The 27,947-nt window shown below is 44.3% G+C and overlaps 1 protein-coding gene across 3 annotated transcripts; it reads left to right on the top strand.

Moving 5' to 3' along the window:
- On the top strand, positions 1–27,018 carry PPP1R2 (protein phosphatase 1 regulatory inhibitor subunit 2). 3 transcript variants are annotated; one of them, XR_010918751.1, is made up of 7 exons: positions 1–328; positions 10,190–10,297; positions 10,848–10,928; positions 11,279–11,382; positions 13,501–13,686; positions 15,072–15,287; positions 25,486–27,018. XR_010918751.1 is itself a non-coding variant. In XM_067542832.1 (6 exons), exons 1-6 carry the CDS (start codon positions 39–41, stop codon positions 25,551–25,553), a joined length of 837 nt encoding a protein of 278 aa, XP_067398933.1. In that variant the 5' UTR covers positions 1–38; the 3' UTR covers positions 25,554–27,018. The 3 variants fall into 3 exon arrangements, 1 of the variants encoding a protein (XP_067398933.1); XR_010918752.1 differs by lacking the exon at positions 25,486–27,018 and adding an exon at positions 16,279–17,662; XM_067542832.1 differs by lacking the exon at positions 15,072–15,287.
- Positions 27,019–27,947: the final 929 nt, after the last annotated feature.

The following is a 27,947-nucleotide window of genomic DNA, read 5'->3' as shown; positions in this document are numbered from 1 at the left end:
TGGTCGTTACTGCGTAGCGGGTCCCAGCCCCCTGGCGCATGCGCAGTGGTAGCTGCGCGGGTACTGCTACTGTGGCCTTCCCGCGCGCGGGCCGTGCCCGTGACGAAGCGAAGCGGCGCGAGGCCCCTGGAGCTGCCCCCCCTCCGCGCGTGAGCGGCCCGGCCATGGCGGCCCCGGCCCCTTCCACGTCGAGCGCAGCGGGGCGCGGGCCTGTCAAAGGCATCCTGAAGAAGCGGAGCTCCGCCGGCAGCGGCCCCCAGGGCAGCGCGCCGCCCCCGCCGCCGCCCCCGCGCTGCCCCAGCCCCGGGCCCGCCGAGGACGAGCAGGGGTGAGCCGCGGGCGGGGGGCAGGTTTCCGTTTCCCGTCAGAGCCGCAGGGCAGGGATCCGAGCGCTGGCGGCCCTTCGCTCCCCGCAGGGAGCAGCCGTGGGGCGCGCCGGAGCCTGCCACCCTCCTCAGGCAGGGAGCGCGCCCATAGCGCAGAACTCCCCCTCAGGGAGCAGCCGATGGTGAGCGCTAGACCCTCCCCCCCTTTACAGCAGGGAGCAGCCGTGGGGCGCGCCGGAGCCTCCCCTCAGCCTCCCTAGGCCGGGAGTGTCCCTCCCCCCCGCCGCAGCGACCAGCCGGTGGCGTCTCCTCTCCCGCCCTCAGTAGACAGGGAGCACGCGCCCTCCGCCCATAGCAGGGAACCCCCCTCGGGGAGCAGTGCTCCCTCCCTCCCTCCCTCCCTCACTCTCTATAGCAGGGAGTAGCTATGGGCCGTGCTGGAGCTTTCCTCCCACCCGCCACAGACAGAGACCGTGCCCCCCCACAGCAGAGAGCAGCCGTGGGGAGTGCTAGAGCCTTCCCACTACCCCCGCACCCCTCAGCAGGAAGCCCTCCCCTCGGCGGTCAGCTGATGGGGAGTGTTGGATCCCCCCTCCTTCTGAGACAGGGAGCAGCTCTTGAGCCCCCCCATAGCAGGGAGCAGCCCGTGGGGGGCGCTGGAGACTCTCCATCCTCCCGGGAGCTGCAGATTTGGGGCAACCCCCTGTTGGGGTGGTCGGAGCATGACTGGCGCTGCAGGCCGAGCAGCCCGTTCTCTGAGTGGGCTTGGGGAGGGGTGTCTATGCCTGACACTTAGCCTGTGTTGTTTGGGCACTGATGAGTGGGTGTTTTGGCTGGCGCTGTCCAGTGTGAGCTCACCTCCAGTCAGCCCCCTTTCCTCCCCCATCCAGGTGACATTAAAGGATTGGTTGGGTTTTATGCCCCCTGTTGATGAAAAGGCAAAATCAAACCACATAAATAGTTAAACTTAAGGAGTCTTGCTTCAGGTCGTGTTAGTAGCACAGGCAAGAAATTCACTTTAAATGCATGGTGTTTATTCTGAAAGTGTGCCTTTAAAACAAACCTTATACTTCATTTCACAATGTTTCCAAAAAGTAAAGGTGGTATATATACTGAAGACTTGCCAGGAGCCTCTAGAGCCCTGTGAACACTTTACAGATCAAGGTGGCTTATAGTTCATTGAGTGCCAGGGGCATGCATGGTACTGTACATACATAAACAGGCTCTGTGATCCAAGCAAGTCACAGTCTTAATCATATATACACAGTACTGTACAGCATGATAGATTGGTGGGTACAAACCTAAAGCAATGTATAGGTGTTTTGTGACTATGTAGCAGATGACATTCTATGGCTTAACACTGATACATCTGCAGTTATTCTAGATGTCATCACCACTAGAGTACTTTATGTCCACTGTGTGTTCTGTTCTACGTAGGTTTTTGTACAGTGCTCATCACCTTAGTATCTGAGTATCTTCTAGTAGTGCAGTAAGATACATGTCTATATATATATATATATGTTATGTGGTGTTTGTTCTCTCATCCTCTTTCCAGTGGGAGAAGCGTGTGGAGTGTCTTGTTTTCATAATATTTTAAAAAATATACCTGTTCCTGTATATTTATATTAGAGAAGGCAAGGTCAAAGAAATGTCCCTTGCAGTTGGGGTGGAAAGTGATGAGGTTTGTGTTAGTCCTTAGTTCCTGGAGTAGTTTATTCCACAGTATTGGATCACCTGTGGGGAAGAGAGTTACACTGTGCCAGAGGAGAGAAGTTGTTGGCCATGGCCTTTGTCCCAAACCTTTAAATGGTCTTTTAAGTATGCTGGGCCCAAGCCATGGAATGCTTTGATGGTAAGGAGTGAGATCTTGAACTTGATTCAAAATTCAGTGAGAAACCAGTGAAGAGAGCAGGTGGCAGGTATGATGTGCTCATGGTAGTCTGTGTTGCTGAGGAGATGCGCTGCAACTTTTTGTAGTAGTTGGAATTTCCTAAGTGCAGAAGGTTTTGTGTCAAGATATATCCATTCCATTGCTGTAGTCTAGCCAAGAAGTGATAAAGACATGAATAACTTAGGCTAGGTCTTCGTCTGCCAGGATGGGATGGAAAGCATTGGTCCCAGATGTTAGAAAGCCTTACTTAAGGACATTGCAATGTGAGAGCTAAGTGTCAGTGAGGAATCCAAGAGCAGTCCTAGACTATGGGCTGAATTGACCACATGGGAGTGGGACCGTCAGTTAGCCGTGTCTGCACTATGGCTGCAAACTCCTCAAAATACTTTCTTCTGCCCACCAGCATTACTTCTGTTTTGCTCAGGTTCTGCTTCAGCCAGCTGATCTCATCCAAGCATTATGCCATCTTGGTAGTTGTGTATTTAGTGAAGAAAAGGTAGAGCTGTGTGTCATCTGCATATTGCTGGCACTTGAGTCCATGTTGTCTGCCCAGTTTATTTAGTGGTTTCATATAGATGCTGAAAAGGACTGGAGAGAGAATTGATCCTTGTGGAACCCCATGAGTGAAGGGTCTACTTGTTGGCCGCATTCCTCTAGGAAAAACTTGGCACATCACCTTGAGCTCCTGTCACCTGTGTCAGGTGAGACTGTTCCCCACAGTGAACCCACATGATGGCAGCTCTGTCTGTAAGGCATTATACGTGGACTTGTAAGTGTCCCTTAGGTGCCACTAGCAGTAAAAGTCTGGGGTTTCCCAGCCCTTCTCATTGTTTTGCAGCAGTAGTTTGGGGGGAAAACAAAACTATTTTCCAGACCGTATGGGTTGTATTGCTTTCCAGTACTCCGAATGGTAACACTCTTAAGTCCACTCAGACCCTTCACACATGTAACTTCATGGCTTTGGACACCTGTTAAATTTTTTTTTATCCAATTAGTGTCGTCTCCCTTGTACCAAATTAACTTCTTTGTGATGATAAAAGGGCAACTTTTCTTGCTTTATACCATTTATGGCTACTTTTACTTTGTATAGCATGTGTCCTCCATATACTGCATGCCATTGCTTTTATTTTTTACTTTGCATGATAAGAACATTTGAACAGCCGTAGTGGGTCAGACCAATGGTCTGTCTAGCCCAGGGTCCTGTCTTCTGGCAGTGGCCAATGCAAGACACTTCAAAGGGAATGAGCAGAACAGGTAATCATCCAGTAATCCATCCCATTGACCATTCCCAACTTCTGGCTAACAGCAATCCATTCCCATCTGGCTCATAGCCATTGATGGATGTATCCTCCATTAACTTAGCGAGTTCTTTTTTGAACCTCGTTATAGTCTTGGCCTTCACACATCCTCTGGCAAGGAGTTTCACGGGTTCACTATGTGATGCCTGAAGAAATACTTCCTTTTGTTCATTTTAAACCTGCTGCCTAAGTCCAATTCTTATTAAGCGCTCCTCATATGGAAGCTTTTCCATACCCCTTAACATTTTAGTTACTCTTTTCTGTATCTTTTCTCATTCCAATACAGTAGAACCTCAGAGTTACAAACACCAGAGTTACGAGCTGACCACACAGCTCATTTGGAATTGGCAATATGTAATCAAGCAGCAGCTGAGACAAAAACAAAAAAAAAGCAAATACAATATAGTACTGTGTTAAATATAAATGACTAAAAAATAAAGGGAAAATAGTATTTTTCTTCTGCACAGTAAAGTTTCAAAGCTGTATTAAATCAATGTTTGGTCATAAGCATTTGAAAGAACAACCATAACGTTTTGTTCAGAGTTACAAATATTTCAGAATTACAAATAACCTCCATTCCTGAGGTGATTGTAACTCTGAGGTTCTACTGTATATCTGTTTTGAGATGAGGTGACCAGATCTGCACACAGCATTCAAGATGTGGGCATACTATGGATTTATATCTTATTATCTATCCCTTTCCTAATGATTCCCAACATTTGGTTAGCTTTTTTGACTGCTGCTGGACATTGAGTGGATGTTTTCAGAGAACTATTCACAATGACTCCACGATCTCTTTCTTGAGTGGTAACAGCTAATATGCCCCATCATTTTACATGTATGCTTACAAATTATGTTTTCCAATGTGCATTACTTTGCATTTATCGACATTGGATTTCATCTGCCATTTTGTCACTCAGTCACCCAGTTTTGTGAGATCACTTTGTCACTCTTCGCAGTCTGCTTTGGACTTAAGATATATTGGAATTGGAAAACGAACAGAAAATGGTAACTAAAACGAGTAGGGGTATGGAAAAGCTTCCATATGAGGAGAGATAAATAAGACTGGGACTTTGCAGCTTGGAAATGAGACGACTAATGGGGGATATGATAGAGGTCTTGAAAATCATGACTGGTGTGGAGAAAGTAAATAAGGAAGTGTTGTTTACTCCTCAACACACAAACTAGGGGGTCATCAAATGAAATTAATAAGCAGCAGGTTTAAAATGAACAAAAGAAAGTATTTCTTCACACAATGCACAGTCAATTGATGGAGCTCCTTGCCAGGGGATGTTGTGAAGGCCAAGACTATAACAGGGTTCAAAAAAGAACTAGATAAGTTCATGGAGGATAGGTCCATCAATGACTATGAGCCAGATGGGCAGGGATTACTGTTTGCCAGTGGGCCTGTTTTTTTCATTCCCTCTGAAGCACCTGGCTTTGGCCACTGTCAGAAGACAGGATACTGGGCTAGATGGACCATTGGTCTGACCCAGTATGCCTGTTTTTATGAAACGTTATTAGTGTTGTCACATACATGATTGGTCATGAAACCACTCTTATGATTCTAGTCCCTGAAGCTAGGGATAGTAATGGATGCTGCGGTAAAGGATAATCATTCAAAGAGAATCTTTTTCCTAGTGCTGTCACAACTTTGGTTGCTGTAACAATTTAACTAGATTTTACGTACCTAGAAAAGATTGAATTGAAAATCTATTGCTGCGAGGTTTTGGATATCTTAGGCTTCCCATCGCTGAACAAAGGTGTTTTTAGTGGGGTTCCAGAGGGATTTGTTCTTGGCACAGTGCTATTCAATATCTATCAATCTGGAAAAAATACAAAACATTGGTGGTAAAGTTTACAGATGAGTAAGGTTAAGATTTTGTCATGGTTGTTTTTAGTAAATGTCACGGACAGGTCATGGGCAAGACACAAAAATTCATGGAAGCCATGTCCTGTCCGTGATTTTTACTAAAAATAACAAGATGGCAGTTGGGAGCTGCCCAGGGGGAGGAAGAGGCGCAGTGGCTGGGAGCTGGTGGGGTCCAGGCTGGAGTCCCCCACGGCAGCTGGGAGATGCAGGGACCCCTGCCATCAGCTGCTGCGCCTCATGGAGACTCCGGATCTCAGAGTCGCCATGGGCAGCGGAGGGACCCCGGGGCTCTGACGTCTCCCCACTGCCCGTGGCTTGGAACTGCAGGACTCCTGGGATCTGGGATCCCCACACGGTGGCTTGGGCTGGGAGTTCCCCCACTGCTCCTCACGGCTGGGGCCATAGGTGTTCCCTTGCTAACTGCAGCTCCAGGGACCCCAGCCATCAGCTGCTGTGCGTGGTAGGGACCCTGGAGCTCAGAGCTGCTTTGAGCAGCGGAAGGACCCCGGAGCTCTGAGGTCCCCCCACTGCCCATAGCTTGGAACTGTGGGGCTGCCACGTGCACCAGCTTGGGGCTTTAGGCTCTGGGGTTCCCTCGCCAGTAGCAGTGGCTCCGAGCAGTGGGATTTCCCTGCCGTAGCTGGCGGCAGCTTCAAGCCACAGTGCAGGGTCACTGCCGCTGCCTGGGGGCTCTCTGCTGGGGATCCCTGCAACTGGTGAGAGCTGCCACCCCCTCAGACCTCTGTAGACCCCAGAATCTGACAGCTTGCAGCCTATGGTCATGGGGTGGAAGCTGAAAAGACTACGTTCAGTATGTCCCAGAGAGTGCAGAGATTTTGTCCTGCTCATTATGATCTTTCCTCTACGCCCAGAACGTTCTCAAGAGTTCACTCAGTGATGGTTGCTCATCTTTGCAGAAAAGGCATTCTGATGTCACCGTACTTAGATGATTGGCAGATCAAGAGAAGCTCCTACAATGACACCTTGGTGGTCACACAGAGGGCCATAGAACTATTTCTCAGACTAGATCTACAATTAAACATCCAGCAGTCCACCTTAACCTCAGTGCAAAATTTGGAATTCATGGGGGCTTACTTCAATGTGGTAGCAGCCAAAGCATACCTCCTATCACACAGGTTCATAATCTTAGCCAATTTAGTCACTATAGTCCAGACCAGCCCTCAGACATTGGCCAGAAATTGTCTTTAGCTGTTGGGACCTATGGCAGGTGGTACTTCTTCAAGTGCCATCACTCTGAGTGCTCCACTTCAGGTGTCAGTGTGTCCCAATGTCCTTCAGAGATTTTTTAGCAGTAGATTCCATCCATGTTGCATATGCACAGTGGTTGTCTTGTGGTGCTGTTGATGCCAAAACTGCCACATGCATGACCTAACCGTCTCAATTCCTTTGCAACCATCCCCAGCCTGAGACGGAGCTCCACAGCACTCTCACAGACCTAGAAAACCAAAATAGTTTTAGATAGTGTTAGAGTAGTAATAATTTAGTCAAAATAAGTTAGTTTTAGTGTAACTCAGTTAGTTAAAAATAATTATTTTCATTTCCTTTCTCAAGTAGTTTTTCATACTCAAGTGAGAAAGTACCCAAAAATTCCTGGTTCCCCAGGCTTTGAGATGTGCCTCCTGTAGAGATACAATACCCGTCTCCGACGGTCACTCTGTCTGTGTTAGGTGCCTCGGAGAAGGGCACATACCACAGAAGTGCACTCAACTGCACAAACTTAAAGGCCAGAGCTAGGCTAGATAGAGACCTCCACCTTCCATAGAGGATACTGCTCGGTAGTCACCTGGAGTGGAGTACCCATAGGGACACTACTTGAAGAAGAAAAGGTAAAGTAAAAATTATAACTAATAAACAAAGAGTGCTTATTTTTCTAACAAGAGAATAGTCATCTGAATAAATTCCAGAGAGGTAGCCGTGTTAATCTGTTTTTAGCAAAACAGCGAGAGTTCTGTGGCACCTTAAAGACTAACAAATTTATTTGGGCATAAGCTTTCGTGGGCAGAAACCCACTTCATCCAATGAAATTTGTTAGTCTTTAAGGTGCCGCAGAATTCTCACTGTTCTTCATCTGAATAAATGTATGTTAAGTGATATACATTTGCTTATGTAAATAATTATAGATATAGCATAGCCTACTGGTTAGCAAAAAGTACCAAATTTAGTAAATTTTGTTTGCAAATCAACATGATTTAATGGCAGTATCAACCAATAAAAATGAACTTTTCTTTAGGAAAATAACTGAAGGACAAAATGCAAGGTTTTTTGCTAGCTGCTTTGACTTAATATGATTAAAATCAGTCCACCATCTGTTTGTGTATGAAGCACATAATCCTACTGTCTTTTTAGAGTAGCCACAGATGTTAAGCAGATATTTACAGATGTTTCGCTTGAGTTGTAGAATCCCTTGGTACTCTTGAGTACCAATGTTCCTGCCCCACAATGTTTGCTTTATTATTCTGTCATGCCAAACAAATGTTTCTGGATGATATTTGTGTGTAGTGTTTTGATAATCTGAATCTGCTTGCAAGGGGTCAAGATTGCTGCACAGTATGTTGGACAGTATGGTTCAAATGGCTTGACTTTTATTTAAAGTTGAGTGTTTGTTTTATTGGTCTGTGTCTGAATATGCTTGAGTGAGCGGTTCTTTGGATCTGTAAGCATTTCTAGACTATAGCCTTGTGGTATGTGACACTGTCTGAGTATAAGGCCTTGTCTACACTAAAAAAATAAGTCGACATATGTTATGTTGACTTACAGCCACTGCTATAATTACAGCAATGACTGATGTCCACACTGTTCTCCTTGGGTCGGTGGAGTGCATCCTCCCTAGAAGCACTTCTGACCTAAGGGGCAGTGTGGGGAAGGGGGCTGCCTGCCAGGAGCCCACAGGCTCCCGGGCTCCCTGTGGGCTTGCCCCCCCAGTCCAGTCGGGAGCCCTGGGCAGTCGCATGGGATTTCTCCCCTCCCTGGTCCCAGAGGGGAGCTTGGGAAAGAGGCAGCCATGCAATTTCATGGCTCAGCCACTGCCAGAGCAGGGGGTAGATGGAGAAACTCCCCAACTTCTGGCCCTGGCTCCCAGCAGGACTGGGACCTGGCAGCCCTGGCTTATCAGCTGGGTGTGGGGTGAGAAGCCCAGGCTGCTGCAAGCTGGGGCGACTAGTTCCTGGTCCTGGTTGGGAGCAGGGCCAGAAGTCAGGGAGCTTCTCCACTTGCTCACCAAGGGGGCAATGTCAGTTACATGGCTGAGCTGTGAAATTGACATAGCTGCCTGTTCCAGCATGGACTGGGAACCAGTCCCTGGGGCTTTTGCAGCAGACCACGGCTTGCTGGGTTCCAGCTGGGAGCTGGGCTCCCGCTTCCTGAGTCCTGCTCGCATCCCGGCTCGCAGCCAGGAACCAGGCTCCAGCTGCCCACGGCTTGCCTGGTCCTGGCTTGTAGCCAGGAGCTGGGAACCAGCTGCCCCAGGCTTGCAGCAGCCAGAGCTTCTTGCCCTGCTCCCTCCCAGCTGGGAGCAGGAATGGGAACTAGCCGCCCCTGCTTTCTTGTCGATTTGGTGAAATGGACAAGAATGACAGCCCCCTCCACTGCCATAAGGGGACGCAGTGTCTACATTGACACTGCGGCGTCCTACCTATGCAGACTAAAGTCCTACACCTCTTGTCAAGGTGGTTTTATTTTGTCGAAAAAATGGCTGTTTTATCGGTGGGGTGGGGTGGGATGTGTGTGATTGCAATGTGTACACCAGCACTGTTTTGTTGACAAAAGCTGACTTAGTGTAGACCAGGCCTGTCATGCATGGAAGTTTACAGACAGAACTATACTAGTGTAACTCCACATGTGGACACTCATTTCAGAATAAAAGTGTTCACTCAGGGAATTATACTAGTTTAACTATAGTGGTAAAATTATACTGGTTCTGCCAGTAACTTTCCATATGTAGATAAGCCCAAAGAGAGTGACCTGTACCTGAGGTTTCTCATTGGGGTTAGGCAAGATGAGCCTTGCGGTCCATTTTAGCCCTATGGTTCTAAGATTTTATTTAGTGTAATAGTCCTTACTGTGAACAGAGATGATAGGGAAAACATTCATGTGTACCCCATGACAGTGTAAAAATAGCACATGATAATGAAGACTTAAGTTGCCTAAATACTCCTGGAAGGCAGAAGACTCAGTAATTTAGACTCTTGTGTCTCCATGTTTCATAACTTGCTCAGTCAAAGTCTCTCCATTTAGCAAATACTTAATAGCAGAGTGCTATAGAGAGGGCTTGTATTACGAGGACATCTGTTTAGCAAAGATATTGAAAACCGCTCACTTACTAGAACAATATGAAATTCTCATTTATAACCTGTGCTTGTCTCAGTGCACAAGTATTATTTGTTTTTTCCTTGCTCGTTAATTCAAGGAATCTCCCAGACACAGTGTGAATTAGCAAGGTTGGTATACTTCAAGTTGGAGAAAATGAAAATGTGCTTCTGTAGAATGAAACTAATTTCCCATGCCATTTAAACCAAGCTGGTCAAATTACTGAAACACTCATTCAAAAGTCAGCTAAATCTTTGGGCCATTCTAAAGTAAAGCATGTGCATCCTTGCCTGGATCCTGTGTTTGTCCTTTCCTTTTTATGCTGACTGTGACTGTAGCACTGTCCTTCCCACTTGAGCCTCAGGTACTGGTCACTCTCTTTGGGCTTGTCTACAGATGGAAATTTACTGGCAGAACCAATATAATTATACCCCATAGTTAAACTGGTTAAACTTTCTTTGTTTACTCATTTCAGTAAAAAGTCCCAGAAGTGGGATGAAATGAACATCCTAGCTACATACCATCCAGCAGGCAAGGACTACGGTTTAATGAAAATCGATGAACCAAGCACTCCCTACCATAGGTAAATTCACTTAAACTTCCATTCCTTAATAACTTGAGTGTGACTAAGTACTTGGCTACACGTAAGTGGTTTAGTAGCATACTTAAGTTTGTAAATGATTCTGTACCTGCTAGAACTATAGCTGACTGCATAACAGGCTTCATGGAGTCCATCTGAATTTTAAGTAATGGGTTAATGATATATTGGATGCGATAACAGTAACTTAGGGTACATTTGGATGTTACATGTTAAACAAAGGCTTATATTGTATATTTTGTAGCATTTTTCAACATAAACTGATTTTGAAAAGCTTTGAATGTTTTAAGCTTTACAAATTTGTGGAATTCTGTCTGTAGATGCAGGGTCTTGCAATTAATAGACTTAGTATTTGTGTAACAGAAAACAAACTGTTTGCATCAAAATATTTAAACCAGAAAAAGAAAAACCTGGAATTGAGTATTAATGGAATAGTTGAACGAAATAAGTAAAGTTGGCTAATGTCTGCACTGCTGATCAAAATGTTTAGCAGAGATCATTTAGAATTAATTCTCTTGCATGTTTGTCTTTCTAGTATGGTAGGAGAGGATGATGAAGATGCAGTGAGTGATTCAGAATCAAATGAACCTCTAACAGCAGAAGTGTTAGCTAAAAAGTAAGTGGTACTGGTTGTAGAATGTTGACAAAGGTTGAAGATGGTCTGTCTTTAGAGTAATTTATTGGTTTCGGGTAGATGTTACTGTTTTTAGTAAGAGCCAGATATTGCCATGACTACTCATACTGAGTAGTAGCTTCCTATGCAAGTAGCACCATTGAAAACAAAACTTCTTGCAGAGTAAGAAAGAACTCAACATGAGATACTAGCCCTAAATGATGGACAAAAGTATTTTTAATTGTATATACACCAGGAGGGTTTTTTTGTGTGTACCTACAGGCTGAGTACTTAATTGTTGTGAGATGTTGATACTCTGCTTGAGTGCTTCTTCATGGGCATTTTTTTGTTAGGTTAGCAGTGGCAGCTGAAGGTACAGGACCCAAGATTCTAGCTCCAGAAGAAGAGTGCAGTGAGGAGGAGGAGGAAGATGAAGAGTTAACGCCCGAAGAACGAGGTAGATCTTATTTTTCTGTTTAATTCTATGTTAAATAGTTTTAGTTTCTTTCAGTAAGAAATGTTTGAGGAGGATGAAATGTACCATCCAGCAGAAAGATGATGTGATCTGAAAATGAAGAAACAGCCTCTCCAGAGGTGACTCAGATTCCTTATTCACTTGGATACTTCCGAGTTTGGTGAGATTAAATTACAGCTACTATACTAGTCTGGAAGCAAGTTCATAAAGATCAGGCTCACTTGTCTCTGAAGAGCCTCTGTTGTAGGACGAGGATATGGGAGTAGTTTCCACAAATGCTAGCATATTGAGCCAGAGATGGTTCTATTTTGGAAGGTTCCCCCTTAATCTGAATACCTTTCAGTTGGATTTAATTACTGATAACTGTCTATTGGTGTCAGTATAGCACTTTTACCTCTTAATGGGCAGGAAAAGCAACTACACTTTCCAGCCAGTGTAATTCCATGAATCAGCTGGAAGAGGGAGCTAGCAAGCTATCCCTAGAGCAGCGGTTCTCAACCGGTGGTACGCGTACCACTGGTGGTACGCGGAAGACGGCTCGGTGGTATGCGAGGCGTTCCCTGCCGCCGATTACGCCACTAAATCCCCCCCTCGCCGCTGCCGTGGAAGCTCGGTGCCGCCGAATCCTTCCCCCGCCACTGCCGAATCCTTCCCCCTGCCACCGCCGAGAAACCCTGACGCCGCCGAATCCCCCCACCTGCCGCCGCCGAGAAAGCTCACTGCCGCCGAAAGTCCCACCCACCCTGCCGCCGAAAACGGTCAAACGGCGGCAGGGTTTCGGCGGAGGGCATTGATCCCTCCACGCATCCTGCCGCCGCCGAAAGTGTTCTTCCCGCTTATTTACCGAGTTCCACTCGGGCCAGGTACAGTCAGGTTAAGCGGTACTTGACCTGACTGTACCTGACCTGAGTAGTACTTGGGGGGGAAAAAAAGGTTGAGAACCGCTGCCCTAGAGATTCCTGAACAGGTTGTCTCACTATAGCTTCAGAGCACACACTACTCTGAATTACTTGGATTGTAACATTTTAACAGAGTAGTCAAGCAGTGAAACAGCTTGGGTTTCAGATCCAGGTGTTTGGTCTTGACTGCAGAGAGAGATTGCTGCTTCTCATTTTTTTTGGTCCCACTTTTCCACTTCCAGATTGTGAACTTTCAGTTTCACTTCTGACAAGGATGTTGAAGCTGTTTCTGGGGCTGCCAAGAAGCAAAGATTAATATGATTGTGATGAATTGCCATACCGTAACAAGACCCTTCTTTTGTAGGGAAAAACTCTGCCACATGTTCAGGGGCTGGGTATTAGGGAAGGGTGGAAGGAGATTTTCTTCTGCTTTTGGTAAATATGCCTCTTGGAAATTAACTGGCAAGCAAGTCAAGCCAGCTCTAGGGCTTGATCTGCTGGCCCTTGCGGCAATTTGTTCAAGTTGTTCATAGGACTAAGGAGAGAGCGAGTCATGCATCACTTACTAGGGGCAGGTATGCCTTTGCGTTCCCTGAATGAAGAGTGCCCATAAATTGTTGTTTGGTCCAGATTTAGTCACTCACATTTGGTAAGTAGCAGTCAGTCTTTTAAGACCCCTCAAATCCATTCAGATTTCTTTCTTTTGGGAAGAGGCTGATTGAGACATTTCAGGGTTTTTTTTCTTAGTATCACCTCCACCAAACATAAGTGCTTACAGATCTAATTCTTAAATTGTTATTCTTCCCATATTTCCTGGGGCTGTATCTCTTAATCTTCCACTGAAGAGAGATGATCCCCTAGTAAAGGCACGTAAGGAGTACATTGTGCCCCACTTCACCGAGGTGACCTATTTTCACTTGGCAAAATTTTTATGGCCACCTTGTTAATTCTTAGTCTGACTAGTAATGAAGAGCACTAACCTGTATTTTGCTAGCATAGAGTTCTTCTATAGAGTATTTTAAATTAATTACTTAAAACATTCTAAATTCAAAACATATAATAACTTAAATTACATAAAGATTACATACACTCAGGGAGGGGTATCTCCTACCTGGCGAGCAGTGATACGTTGGAATGTTTCCAGAGAACTAGTGTAAGAATATATCTGTGTTGAACTTGATTTTTCCCACTTTTTCTACAGAAAAAAGGAAGCAGTTTGAAATGAAGAGAAAAATGCACTACAATGAAGGCCGAAATATCAAATTGGCTAGGCAGCTAATTGCAAAAGAACTACATGGTGAGGAGGATGATGAGGATGATGATGAAGACCAGGAGATGCACGATGCTGTAGATGTAGAAAACATGAGCACAGAAACACCTGAACCTGGTGAGCAGCTAATTGTCAAAAGGCATGTTTAAGCCTGGTGGTTCTTTTGAACTGCCAGAGGTGCTGAAATGTCTTCCACTCCTTTCATAGCCACAAAGTCTGAGCGTATCCCCTTGACATCTAGGTTCTTAGCTTAGAAATACTCAAAATTGGTATTGTTGCTGTCCCATACCCAGGAGTTCTCCTTCATGGTGACACAATGGACAAATAAGCCCTTGTGTTTCAAACACTTCAGAAGTTCTCTACAGCCAGTCCTACTTCCACTGAGCAAGCTGACCCTTGTTGCAGCAGCTGCCAGAGCTTTACTGAGGTGGGAACAGGATCTGTACTAACAACTACAGTAAACTCTGGGCATGTAGGAGTGTCTCCTTTCTGCCTGCTTGCCCTTCTGCTGCCATACCACCTTGTGGCCTGGAACCATACTTCATAAGTGCTAATCCAGTGTTAGAGTAGAGCAGAGCATGTCTCTACCATTCTAGTTAAAAACTTCCGCCTAAGTTACTACAACTTTGCAACTAAGCAGTTACGACTTTGGTTTGTGGTTTCCTGTTTTATAAAACGACTTTTCTTTATCTGCACTGAGAAGCCCAGCCTCCCTGCCATCTCACCTGCTGGAAGAGTGCTGGGATTTCTAGCCCAGTGCTGTTTATGGAATCTGTTTCAGGGGTTCATTCTTTGTATCAGCCTGTGGCTAGCAATTTTTTATAAATATGAAGTTTTATCCCACCTCTATCAGTTAGGAGAGAGAGAGAGCACGCTTTCTCTTTCCATTTCTAAGCTTCTTGTCTGCACTAATATACACCTCTGCTCCTTCCCCCCAGACTTTTTGGGGCATCCTCCCCATTAAGAACTGTAGTGCCTACTTCTGCTGCAGCTCAGCTCTTTGAAACAGCTGTGGGCATCATGAAATTGATATGTTTTTTTATTTTTTATTTTATTGGTGCTCACAAGACTGTAGTAGCCATGACTTTCAAGTCTTAACCTTGCTAAGCTGCTGCTTGGCAAAACTGTGAGTAGCAGAGGCACTAGAGCTGTCTGCAGACTCAGGAAGATGCTGCATTGGTTTACATCTAGTTCATATTTGGAAGGTTTTCTTCACAACAGTATAAACTACAGTCTCTTGTAAAATGAGAAATTCCACAGATATGGTCTAGGCCCCTCCCCTCCCCAGGAAAGGTGACTGGGCAACTGCTACTTTCAATTCTTGGCTATAAATCTCAAATTTGGGTGCCAATATGTAGTACTGGGGGGACTGTAAAGCTCACAGTAACTGCTCCTGGGGAGTGTTCTTACAACGTTCTCAGACCCACTGATTGTTTAGTTTTCTGTGGTAATGCATAAGCCTAAGCCATATAATGGCTATTTACTAGAGCTTCACTCTCCAGGGGAAAGGAGGACTCCAATAGGCATCTTTGTGACCTTTCTCCGTGGCATGAAGCTGCCATCTTCTTTCTGCTCCCTGTTATAAAGGAGGGAGGCAGCTCCGCTCCCCAGCTGCGCACTCCAGGGGAAAGAAGGGCACACCTTTGCAGCATCTTTCCATCTCTGCTGTTTGACGTCACTCCACCCTGCTTCATAGTACGACTTCTGAGCTGCACCTGGTAATTATCAGTTCTTGACTGACTGCTCATGCCCAATTGACTGTATACATTTCTAACACTTTATTTACCAGTTTTCTATTCCAGTATCTCTCCTAACTCGTTCAGCTTGAGTTTTCCTTACATAATGGATTCTTTTTCATGAACTTGTTGTTAACTTTCTGCAATTCTTAGTTTATTCTTTCATTTATATCACTTTGCCTAATCAGTGAAATAGTTCTTCACCTTTTAATCTCTGCGTAATAGGCTGAATATCTGATTCACTTTTACTCGGTTTGTCTAATTATTTTTCTCTTGAAAATCCAATAACTTCATTTTTATCTTCGCTGGTGGATTGAAAGCTCTCCCTTGGGTAACTGATTATATGTATAGGTTTTTGGAGCAGGAATGATAAAAGGGGAATGAACTTTAAGCAAACCTGTGTCAATAAACGTCTTGTCCCTGTCTTAAATTCCTACCAACTTTCTGAAAATTGTCTGCAATAAGGCAAATATTAGAACTGATAGCCCTCAATTAGGCTTTCAGATTCAATTGGTCCACAGGCTGGCAACAACTCTTGGTTCTTCTTCAAGTGATTGTGCATGTATACATTGTACTGCAGGTAAACACTCAATGCACTTGAGTTTGAGATTTTGCCAGCAGTACCACAAAGTGGCGCACGTACCCGGACTCTCCTCCTGTGTTGAGATGAGGACATAAAAGGGGCATTGTTACCACTTCTCTCTGTTCCTTCTTACCGCCTGTGGTGAGAGTTGGAGCTCTCTGTAGCTATTTAGCTTTGGTTCACCAGCCTCTATACAGAGTTCTTCTCGCTGTACATCATTCCAGTTAATTTTAGCATAGCATAGTATAGTTTAAGATAGTTAGATAGTATGTTGTTTCAAGAACTGATGGATTTAACATGGAAAAAAATCCCCAGGGTTTAAACAATGTGCCACTTGCAGGGCTATGATCCCTCTTACTGGTTGGCACAAAATCTGCTTACTTTGTCTAGGTGGGGGCATGTGAGGGACACATTCAATTTTTATCTCCTTCTGTACAACAAAGAAACAGTGGTCCTCTTTGGGACTGGACCCTGACCACAAGAGGACAGCCTCTTCATCCACAAAAAGTGCCCCTTTGGATGTCCCCGGTTTGAGACCAAAATTCAGAGAGAAACTCCACTCCTCATCATCCCCAGTGGCTTCCTTGAAGTGCTCTAAGCTTCCATTATCTGAGTCTCACAAACGGTCGAAGTCCCACTCTTTGTCTCACAGTAAATCCTCTGAGTCGAGGTCCAGTTGCAGGAACCATTGCTTGCCAGGACCATTAAGATCGGTGCCTTCAGTAGTGTTGATGACTCTGGCACTGTCAGATCAGGTAGCTGAAAAGTTACTCTTTGGTTCAGTCAACTCCACTGGCCTTCCTTGCAGTGATGGCCCTCTTGTGTTTGCAGGCACCAGACTTCTCCCTTGTTACAAAGCATCTGTCACCAATGGTATCAATGTCCGTACAGTCATGTTTACCAGCATGGTTCCATCTCTTTCACTGGCTTCTTCATTTTGGATATTGATGGCTCCCCCAGCACTGCTGGCACCAACCTACCTGTCTACGTTTCAGATGCCTCGCCCACATCTGTGAGCTCCCTCTGATACCTCCTCTGTGTCAATGCCATTGGGGCAGCACCAGATTTCTTCAGCACCAAGACCTCCACAAACACCACCTGGGACTGCTCTTCTGTTTACTGAGGAGAGTTACGTCTCCTCTTTGGACTCAGGCCACAAGAAACCAATGCCCCCTCTGAGGTCTTCAAGGTCACATTGCAGATCTTGCTTCAGGGATACCAAATCTAAAAGTTATGGTTGGCTGTCTTACAAGGAGGCCCTGTTGTGGCACCCACCACATTGGGCAGTATGAAGGGTGGAATACCCCCAAGGGAATAGCCTGACTGGGCATCTTGAACTACTCCAGTAGGGTCTAAATCTTCAATGGAGTCTAGAAGGAGGTTGCCTTCATGCATACCAGGGACCTCTAAGGAAGCCCCTTCTACTATCCCTTGGCCTCCTCCCTTGCTGGAGCCTACAAAAGACAGGGCAATACTGGAGGAACCTCCTAGATGTTTTCTCCCTCCTCCCCCACCAAATATTTCATCTTCTCCAGATGAGGCTGTCACCCAGGAGTGAACATCTCCTTCTCTTCTGGAGGGTTTTAAAGTGTTCCAGGCCAAATCTCTGGCAGTGCAGACGGAGCTTGCACAAGTGCCTAAATATCTTACAGAACTCTGCCCCAATAAGGGTCACCCTTTCCACTAATGAAGACTTGCTGGAACTGGGCAATACCTTTCGGCAAATATCAGCCTGTCTCCCACCTACTACCAAACAGGTGGGCAGATGCTATAACATTCCTCAGCAAAACTTCAGTTATTTCTTTACCCATCTGATTCCTGACTCTCTTATGGTTATGGCTGCTAATGAGCAATCAAGGCTGCCTCACCCCTGGGCCACTCTGAAGACAAGGATTTTAAAAGGCTGGACTTATGTGACAGGAAGACCTGCACTACAGCCAGTCTTCAGAAGAGTGTCAAATTACCAGGCTCTGTTGTCTAAATACACCTTTGCTAATTGGTGATCAATCTCCACATTTGCAGACAAATTGTCTGAGGAAAACAGAAGACAGTTCTTGGCCATAGTTCTGAAGGACACATGGCGACGTGACATGGCCATCGACACTGCTGACAATGCCCCGTGCTCCATGGCTACAGCCGACTTAATTGAGGCTCCTATTGGCCCAGCCTCTTGCATCCTGAGGGATCTGCAAAATGCGATTGAAGATTTACCCTTCAAGGGATCCAAATTGTTTTCCCAGGAAACAGGAGACTCCATGTGCACCTTAAAAGATTCCTATGCCACCATCTGTTTACTGGGGGTTTACGCCACAGTAACAAAGAGAAAACAATTTAAACCTCAGTCATACTACAGAGCCTTGTATCAGCAAAGGTCTCAGGACACCTTCAAAAGAAAGGCCTAAACCTCCTAGATGTTGCTAGATAGCATCATCCACAATGAACCCTTCTTATCAGACTACTTCAGCTTTGAAGCACCTGTTTTAACTATTCAGTCAAGGACAACACACTGACCATATCTCATCTCCCTCCCTATAGAAAGTGCCCAGCACTGTAAAGGAGGGACATGTCATCCAATTCAGCTCCTTCCCTGTCTCTTACCATGGACTGATCTCATAAGACTGTATTGCTTCAAGAAGTACAATCTCTTTTAGAATTGGGAGTATTAGGAGTACCCTACTAACACAGAGGGAAAGGTTTCTATTCCCAGTACTTCCTGATTTCCTGGTCTTCATCCAATTCTAGATCTACAAAAAAGGAACCAGTTCATTAAGGTAATCAAGTTCAGGATGATCTCTCTTGCTTCCATTATCCCTTCTTTAGAGGTTAGAAGTAGGTATGCTGCGCTTGATTTGTAGGAAGCTTACTTTTATGTGACAATACAACCTGACCACAAGAGGTATCTTTGCTTCATAGTAAGCAACAGCCATGACCAGCACAAAGGGCTTCTCTTCAGGTTATCATTGGCCCCAAGGATGTTCACAAGTATATGATGGTAGTAGTGGCGCATCTGTGCTGTCTAGGTATCCAGATGATTGGCTGGTTTGCGGAAGATCAAGCACTCATGTCCAAAACAGCATCCTTGTCATGAGACAATTCTTTTCTCGTGTAGGCTGGAAACTGAATGTAGACAAATCAACATTACAATCAACACAATGACTATAAGATCAGTCCTTGACACTCCAGTCTCCATGTATAGACAAGTTTCAGTACATAGTGTCTGTCTGGAAGCCTTAAACCCAACCCCTGGATAACAGCTCATGTTTGCCTACAACTGCTGGGGCACATGGCCTTGTGCACATATGTGACTCTGCATGCAGGATTTCACTTCCTGTGTCTGTAAGGCAGGTCAACTCGGCATGCTGATTTGTGTGATTCATGAGTGCGTAGCCCTGGACTGATGGTTGGACCCTCAATGTCTGCAAAATGGTTCTTTTTATGACACTGAAAGAGACTATGACCTTCGTAATAGATGCATCCACGGTAGGATCCACAGTAGGATGAGGGGTCCACCTCAGTCATTTCCAGGCATAAACTCTTTGATCACCTCAGGTGACTTGCTCCATGTAAATGTGTTGGAGCTCCGAGCTGTTGGTTGAGCCTGTGACATTTATGTCCACCATCTCATGGACAACACCACTACCATGTTTTATCTGAAGAAACAGGGAGGTGCAAGGTTGTCTCAGCTGTGCCAAGAAGCAATCCACCTGTGGAATTTCTGCACAAGAAACAGTCTCATTAAAAGCCAGTCAGCTTCAAGGGTTGAGGAACGCTAATGAAGATTCCTCAGCAGGGGCAACATGAGTGGTCAGTAAGGGATATTCTCTTCCAGATCTTCCAGCAGTGGGCGTACCCAGTAATAGACTTATTTGTGACCAATCTCACCAACAAATGCAGCATATTTTGCTCCAGGGTGGCTGCAGTCCCGGTTCCATGACAGATGCCTTTCTTCTCTTCTGGTCCAGTCTTTGTTCTGTGCATTCCCTCCACCTCTTCTCATTCCGAGAGGACTCAGGAAACAGAAAAGAGATAAGACAACATTAATCCTTGTGGCACCAGCTTGGGCAAGACTGTATTGTTTCATGGATCTACGTCAACTCTCCATCTGGCCCCAGTAACTTTACCCCTGTTTCAAAACTAGGTTAGGTCTCTGCATCCCAGTGTCTGATCTCTCCACCTTACCACACTCATGATCACTACTTGAATACTCATGAAAGATTATGCTCCTAAGAGGTCCAAGCCCTCTTGGTGAGCAGCAGGAAGGACTCTCTTAGAACCACATATGTTGCATAATGGAAGAGGTTTTTGGTCTGGGCAGAATCTCACCAGTTATTGCCTCATTTTACTAAGATTATACATACTAGATTACCTCTTGTTTCAGAAATCATCTGGCCTTTCAGTTAGTTAGACGCCAAGTGGATGCTTCCTTATCTCGGCAGTACACCGTCCAGTGGATGGCTTTTCTGTCTTTTCCCACCCTTTGGATTCCAGATTTCTAAAGGACCTAGCCAACATCTACCCTTCTGTGTTTGATCTGCTACCTTCATGGAATCGCACTCTAGTCCTATCCAGATTAATGGGTTCCCCTTTCCACATCTTCCATTTGGCAACAACTTCTTAATCACTATCATATTTCAACACAGCATTTTTGTTTGCAGTCAAATCTGCAAGGAGAATTTCAAGCTCTCCTAGGTGACCTTCCTTTTATGCGAGAAATTTTCTCTTAGGCCACACCCTAAATTTATTCCAATACTGACTTTCCTCCTTAATCAAAGCATCCATTTTCCAGTATTTTACTTCAAACCCCACTCATCCAAAGCTGAAAACAGACTACGCCTTGGATGTTTGCAGAGCTGTAGCGTTGCACAAATTAGTTCAGCTTCTTCCCCAGACTTCATGCCCTGTGCTGAGAGAGTTAAAGGTCACTAGTTACACTGTAACACATTTCCCATTGGATTTTGGACTGCATTAAACTTTATTGTGAGCTTGCTAAACTCTCTTCTTCATCAGGGATAACAACCCACTCTGCAAGGGCTCAGTCCATTTCGTCAGCCTTCCTGAGCAACATTCCTGTAGCGGACATCTGCAAGGCAGCAATGTGGTCATCTGTATGTACCTTCTCGAGACACTATGCTATTACTCCATGAGTTGATGCCCACTTCAGCAAGTCAGAGTTACTGTCTCTTTTCATATACTCCACAGTTGTGCTCCCTGTGAAGTAACTGCTGGTGAGTCACCTGCAGTGGAATATTATAATCCTCACTTGGGGGTTGGTTGGGAAGCGAGGCCTAGTGGTCACAGCCATATCCTGTCACCAGCAAAGGAGCGTTAGTTGGGGAACCCGGGCCCTCCCACACCACTGGGCTCCAGTCCAGGGCCCTTTGGAACTACCATTGGTCTGGCAACCAAGGCTGCTTAAGGCTGCCCTCCCTCGGCCACGTCCTGTCTCCCCCCTGTTCAGTCCAAGGCTTTCCCCTACTGGGGGAGTCCAAACCGAGACAATAAAAGGAATTACCAGTGCCCAGGGTTCACATGCGAGGGAGAGGTGGAGGCTTCCCTCTAATTGTTTCTGGAGTGGGTCCTCCCTTCCCTCAAGGAGGGCCCTTTGGGGCAGTATGTTAGAGACTTCAGCCTTCCCTCTGCTCTGCGGTGATGAAGTTGTGGCCTTCAGGTCTCCTGTCTCCCAGCTCTGCTCCCAAATGAGCTGTTTCCCTGTCTTTTCATTCCTTTTCCAGATAGAGCATTTGCTGCAGGTGTGGCAGAGTGGGCCTGATTTGGGCCCAAAATAATCCCTTACCTGCTCATTGCCCAGTGTGGGATTTGTACACCGCATCCCAAATATATACGTGCCTACTGGAGATGGTATCCCTAGAGATCATCCTGTATGGCCTTAAACGTTGTGTTTGCTTGCGTCATAGTACAAAATCTGGGACAAATTTCAAACCCCAGGGCTCAAATAGCTGCTGTCCTTGCATTTTTACCACCTTCTTTGTTAATCTCCTTGCTTTAGACAACTGGTCATTATTTATTAGACTGCATCTTTCTGGATCTTGATCACATTGCTATTGATCTTATTCCTGAGGCTGCCTCTTTGGAGATATAAGTGTTTCAAAACTCTTCTGGATCAGGTTGAAGCTGTTTGGAAAGCATGCCTACATTGATGTCTTTTCTAAAAGATCTTCTCTAGTTGTTCGGCTCCATAGCATACAAGTATTAGGCTTACGTAGCAAGAAAGGCTAACTTCTTCCTTTGTTGGATTTATGGGTGAAATTCTGTGGCCTGTTATGTAAAAGGTAAGACTAAGTTTCATAGTGATTCCTTGTGAGTCTGTGTAATAACTCTACACCCAAAGGTTCTGATAAGGCACCTTCTGTTTTCGCTAGTAAGGAAACTGATCTATCCTGGACTTTTTCCTGTGTTGGCTTTTAATCAAATTTCTGCTGAGCCCTTGACTTTGACTTAATTCACATGATACCAGTGAGAGTCTGATGAAGTTTCTCATTCATGTCATATCTCTGAGATGGCATGCAGATCTAGCAGAGTCTCCTAATTTTCCTCGTCTCCCATGGTCTGTAAGTCTGGGGCATGTCTTACTCTAGTGGGGGAATGATTTGACTGCCTCAAGTCTCTATCTTAGGAAGTTGATACAGTTCTCTTTGGATGCAAAGGTCTAGCCTTTTCACCTGAGCTTTTGTGAAAAGACTGAGTAAAAAGGGCATCTTCAGCATTTCCTCTTAGCTTTAGGACTCCAGGTGGTGGCAGAGTCTATTGGCAAAGTAGTACTTCTTACCTTGTGCCATTATGTTCATGTCTGTCCTTTCATCTTTTGTAATCACTCCCATCGTGTGCACTCTTCCTTCCCTTGTGGATACTCCTGCCCTTGTTTTATCCTGGGAATAATCACTACCAGTCTAGGGTCCTTTTTCTGCATTGTCAAAGCCAAGGAAGGCTTGTTGCCAGGACTGGTTAGTAAAGAGATCTTGGTCTTACTCAACCTCCAGGTTGCTGCTAACTGAAGAGTGACCCTTGTTAATTACAGGTTGAGTGAGATCTCATGCACTGTTTGAGAGAGATGATGGTAGTCAGTCCATGTCAGTAACAACCAGACCACCTAATGTACATTTGTGCCTTCCCCTTTCATCTTTGAATGTTGTGCATTTGTGGGGCAAACTGTTGATGACAAGTTATTCCTTTCTGGCATCGTGACCATGCCTTACTCCAGGTATTCTGGTTATCCTTATGCTTTTTTTTTTAATGCAAAGCAAGGTATTAGTAGTTGTGTGGACTTGCCTCAGTATTATATAGTTTATTATTTCAGTTCCTTCTGAATTGCCGTGTTTACTCTCTATTTATGATGTCTGTTTGCTGGTTAGAGTCCTTAGACAAAGTAAGTTCCCTGGCTGTCAGTAAACTTGTACCTGTTTCCTGAGGAATGCCCTTTTCATAAGAACTCCCTTTAGAATCCTTTATAAGAGAGAATTTCTACCTCATGGACTGTTTGCCCAACAGATGGATGTAGAGATGGCAACTTTAATGCTTATTGGGTTCTGATCAGGACACTGCTTCTGGAGATGTCTTTTATCCCTTGGTGGAGCTCTAATAGCTCCTTCTGAGAGAAATGTTAAGTAAGTATAGGAACCAGTTGGGGCATCTTCTTTTGTAATTCTTATCCAAAATGGGTCTTATCCTTCCCCATGAACTATCAGTAAAGGATGTTTCAGGGAGACCAGTTTTCCAACTAGAATGGGGAATATTGATTAATCCTAACTACTGAATTAATTTTTTTTCATGGTAACTTTCTCCTTGTTAGTATCATCAGAGAGGATATAAAACATACAGTATCGCCTTTGTCTATTTCACTTTATTTTGTTAAGATTTTTTTACTGCATCCATCTTCTACTGTATCTGTGTCCTTAAAAAATGGAGATCGTCTGAACCTGGCCTACTGTGGTCTAATCAGCCTGGTAAATTTAGCTGCTAAGCTTTTATGTGCCTAACTTTTGTTGGTTAAATTGGCTCTCCTCATAGGAGGCATTGTCACTTCTTTGCGAAGTGCGAAAAACAGTGTGGGTTTTTTTATTTTATTTTACTCTGATGTGTCTGCAGTAGACCACTGTAGTGTTAAGCACAGGAAACTTTATTTTATAGATCTAAAATCTGCACAGGACTGAGTCATGAGCTATTGTACGGAATGCATGAGGCTGTGGAAAATTTAATCTAGTGATGGTAGTCAGAGATTTGCCCTGTAGCAGTGTTTTTCAGATTAGATTTGGCTGCATTGGCAGCTTGACTAATCCATTTTCCTGTAGCAAGGGGGTCAGGAATCGGAACCTATCAGCTCCGCAAAAGAATATCACTCCCCCATTTGATGGCTCTAAAGTCTTTATCCTTGTATCGCAGACTCCTTTTGACATTTGGAGGCTGTTAACACTTTCCCAGTACCTTTTAAATTGGGATCTTCAAATCATTTATCAAAGATAAAAGTCCTTAATCTTGGTTCTAAGATTTCTTGTTTATTCTAGCCCCTAGACACTGTTAATCTTGAAGCAATTAATAGTTACTTAGGACTCCGTTCTGCCAAGATGGTAAGTGGGAAGCATTGTTTTTCGGGGCTTTTTAAAGCCCTCGGGACTTTGCAAGATGATGTTAAAGTTACTTATAGGATTGGAATAAGATCATTCTTCGCTGTATTATGTGTGTTTAATGCAAAAGTTTCTTCTATAATATTGTGTAGAACTGAAATTTGTGTCTGATTCAGAATTCCTTTAAAGAACGTTTTTGAAGTCATGGGTGATGTGCTAGCTTCTTTAATTCATATAGCATGGTGAGGCTGAAATAGCAATTGGGGGCATGTGTTAATAGTAACTATACTTATGCAATCTTTTATTATAGTACAGTGTTGCTTTATTGCAAAACGCTGTGTAGTAGGTCTGCCAGGATTAACGATGGAGCTGAAAAGTGATGAGTCTGCCCTTGTTTCAGGGATTTTGTCTCTTGGCCGCTGCGAATGAGCAGCTTCTCCGAAATTGCGTAGGGCACATCAGGTTCCCATGTGGTGCAGCAAGGATCCTGCTTGCTCACGTGCTGCCGTATATGTGCTGTCAGGTGCTGGTTTTTCAGCATTTTAGCATGAAAATAAAGTGAACTACTTGGGGGGGTTTGGTAGAGGCTGAGTTCTCAGAATAAAAATGCAGGTCGCGGAGGATCTGTCTACACTGCAATGTAAGGCCAGGGTTAGTGGGACTTGAGTTACCAGACCCTGGGTTTGTTAACCTGGCACTTGAGCCTCTCTACTCATTTGCTGCATCTATACTGCAAAGCAGTAGGGCTTGAACCCTGGTCCTGGCATGGCTCGGGCTCAAACCCTCCACCCATCTACAATTTGTGTATAGACAGAAGGGGGGTTAGGCTTGCGCCTCAGTTCAAACCTTGGGTTTAGTCTGCAGGATAGACATACCCTGAGTCAAGTGTGCTTTCAGGGTTGCCGAATGTTACCTCTGCTCTTTGGGGCAACAAAGCAAGGCCTCTGGAGTGCCTGTGGTTCAGACCGTGACTATTTAAATCTCTTTCAAAATCTCTCTCCTTTTTTCTCTTACACAGCACATGCTACTAGTGACCAGCTGGAGAATAGAGTGCACAGCATAGAAGAGATCTGTCCAGAACTGTAACTGCTTGTCAAAGATGCAAATGTATACAGTGCTTCATGGTTTTGTGACTGACTCTTTAAGTATTGAAAGGCATATCAGTTATAGTGTTGTATTGCCAAGAACGTTAATAATTGTAGAGACTCATATATTAGGCAGAAAAGCTGCCTAACTGGTTATTCTTGTGCCTACTATTTCATGGAGAGTACTGCTTCATAATCCATCAAACCAGAAAGGCATTACCTGTATATATGAGACACTAATTAACTTGCATAACACATTGTCACTCTACATGCTTTAAAACATACAAAAAATCAGTATCTTTGGTTTTGCTGATTATTTATTTGACACTGTTCTAGAGGTGGTCTCTCTAGTAATAGAAGGGTTTTGGAATTCAAGAGCCAATCAGTACAGTAAGTAACAGGTTGATACGTACTATCAGGTGAATTTAGCAGCTGAAAAAGGGATTATTTTAGTAGTGTACATTTTTTGTAGAATTTTTCTGATCTGTTGATCTAGATTTCAGTATGTCATGGCTCCTATTTTCCCAATCTTTATAAGAGAAGAACGGCATTATTTTTGTGGTTTAAAAAGAAATCTGTTTGGAATTGGTTACTAATTCCTGATTAAGACAGCATTAAAACAACTGGTGAGATATTTGTACACTAGAGATGTGCAGACCTTCACTTTGCATCTAATTGTGATAATCTCTTCCTTGGGGATGGATTGGTTTTGGAACTTTCCTTATTTATCTATTCAGATCTCAAAAGTTCTCTCTGGTATTTTTCCACTCGAGGCCCCCCACACATCACTCTCCACTGATTCTGTTAAGATCTGCCTTACACTCCTTTGCACCTTCTTAATTGCAGTGATATGTATTCATGCTGCTAGCAGCTAAGGATAAGTAGTTGCCTGAGCAAATCTACTTCAGTATTGTGGAGACGGAATGGCATAGCTTCATATTGTGTCAGCCTTCCACTCCACCGCGGTAACTGCTGATGACCTAATTCCCTCTCGGGACTTGTAATCCATATATTGAAAACCACTGGTTTAGAAGTTTCCTGATCCAATGTAACTTGAAGCAGCTGCTTTTGTAAAATGAAGGCTATTTGGAAGAGTAACGGGAGAGTGCCAGACAGTGTATAATTTACGTTTTGTTAACTGTGTGGTTCTATTGCGCTGATGGAGAGAGTACTGAACCTCCAGCTTACTGTAAACAATAACATTCTACTCAAAAGATCTTGACTATGGTGTGAAAGTACTAGTATTCAGAGTAGTACTCGGTTTTATTACACAAACAAAGTACACTTAAAGCTGTGGGTTAGTTATGGAATATTTTGTATTCAATTATGTCTGTATTTCTCTTAAATTTGAACTAAATTTGATACGTTGCACAAGTCCATAATTATACGGACCTATTTTAAAATGACTTCCTGTCCCTGTATTTGTGAAGTCTGAATAAAAGAATGAAAAAGTTATTTTACAATTATTTTGAACTCTCGTGTGTGAGCTTCTCTGAAACGCCAGAATGATGCCATACTTGCCACTGGAAAAATATAATCACGTTGAACGTTTCAGTAGATGGAATTTTTGCCAAAAGTGTGTATGAGCTACACCAAATGTGCATGTGGATTCCTAAGTCTCCTGGTTAATGTCCTATTTTGTAGATTGCTTGTGGTATTTAATGCTTCTGAGTCCCAGCTCCTGGATTTGTGTAATTAGGTGAGAATCTCAGCTTTCATTATTTAAAAAAAAAAAAAAAAAAAAAGTCTAGCCCTCATGGTTGTGGAGAGAGAATTTGAAAATGTGAGCCCTAAAGGCTCAAACATCAAAAGGCAAACAAAAACCTCAAGATTTTGGTGGAGGCCTGATTTGATTTCTGGCTAACATTGTCTTTTCCGTTAATTGAAACTAAGGAGAGATTGTGTGATGCATCTGTTTTTGCTTGATTATATGAAAAATAGTTTTTATTTGCTGCTGTTTTTCCAGTCAGTCACTCTTTAAAAAAAGATCATAACTGCAAGAATATTGATTGAAACTGGATTCTGGTCACTTTTGGCCAAATCCTGAGAGATGCAGGGGCTCCCATGAGAGGTGAGTTGATTAGTGGGAGCTGACATCCATTGACTTGATTAATTACCAGTGTTGAAGGGCACATATCGCTCTGGAGGATTAGACACTCTCCAGTTCTCCTGACAGGTGAGAATTGTTAGCATCTGTTTGTGTAAGAAAGCAGTAGCTGCTTGACACCTGTGTCCGTGCAGGATGACATTCTATTCCTTCTCCTCTCATCTCCTACTCCCACTACCAAAACAAGAGCTGGCATGTGTCAGTTGGAGTTCTTTGCTTTGCTTGTCTTCCTAAATGTTCTTGTTCATATCCAATTTAAATTGTTAGATTTAGAGGGACACGCTCCGG

This window comes from Emydura macquarii, unplaced genomic scaffold (assembly GCF_026122565.2).
Source record: "Emydura macquarii macquarii isolate MOO-44397 ecotype Brisbane River unplaced genomic scaffold, CSIRO-AGI_Emac_v2 contig_729, whole genome shotgun sequence".
Lineage (NCBI taxonomy): Eukaryota > Metazoa > Chordata > Testudines > Chelidae > Emydura > Emydura macquarii.
The sequence above is the reverse complement of the archived record's forward strand: the minus strand, read 5'-3'. Positions and strand labels throughout refer to the sequence as shown.

Coding starts and splice junctions, on each gene's coding strand:
- PPP1R2 (XM_067542832.1), top strand. CDS start 39: ATGCGCAGTGGTAGCTGCGCGGGTACTGCTACTGTGGCCTTCCCGCGC. Junction 10,298..10,847: donor CCAAGCACTCCCTACCATAG/GTAAATTCACTT, acceptor TTGTCTTTCTAG/TATGGTAGGAGAGGATGATG. Junction 13,687..25,485: donor CACAGAAACACCTGAACCTG/GTGAGCAGCTAA, acceptor TCTCTTACACAG/CACATGCTACTAGTGACCAG.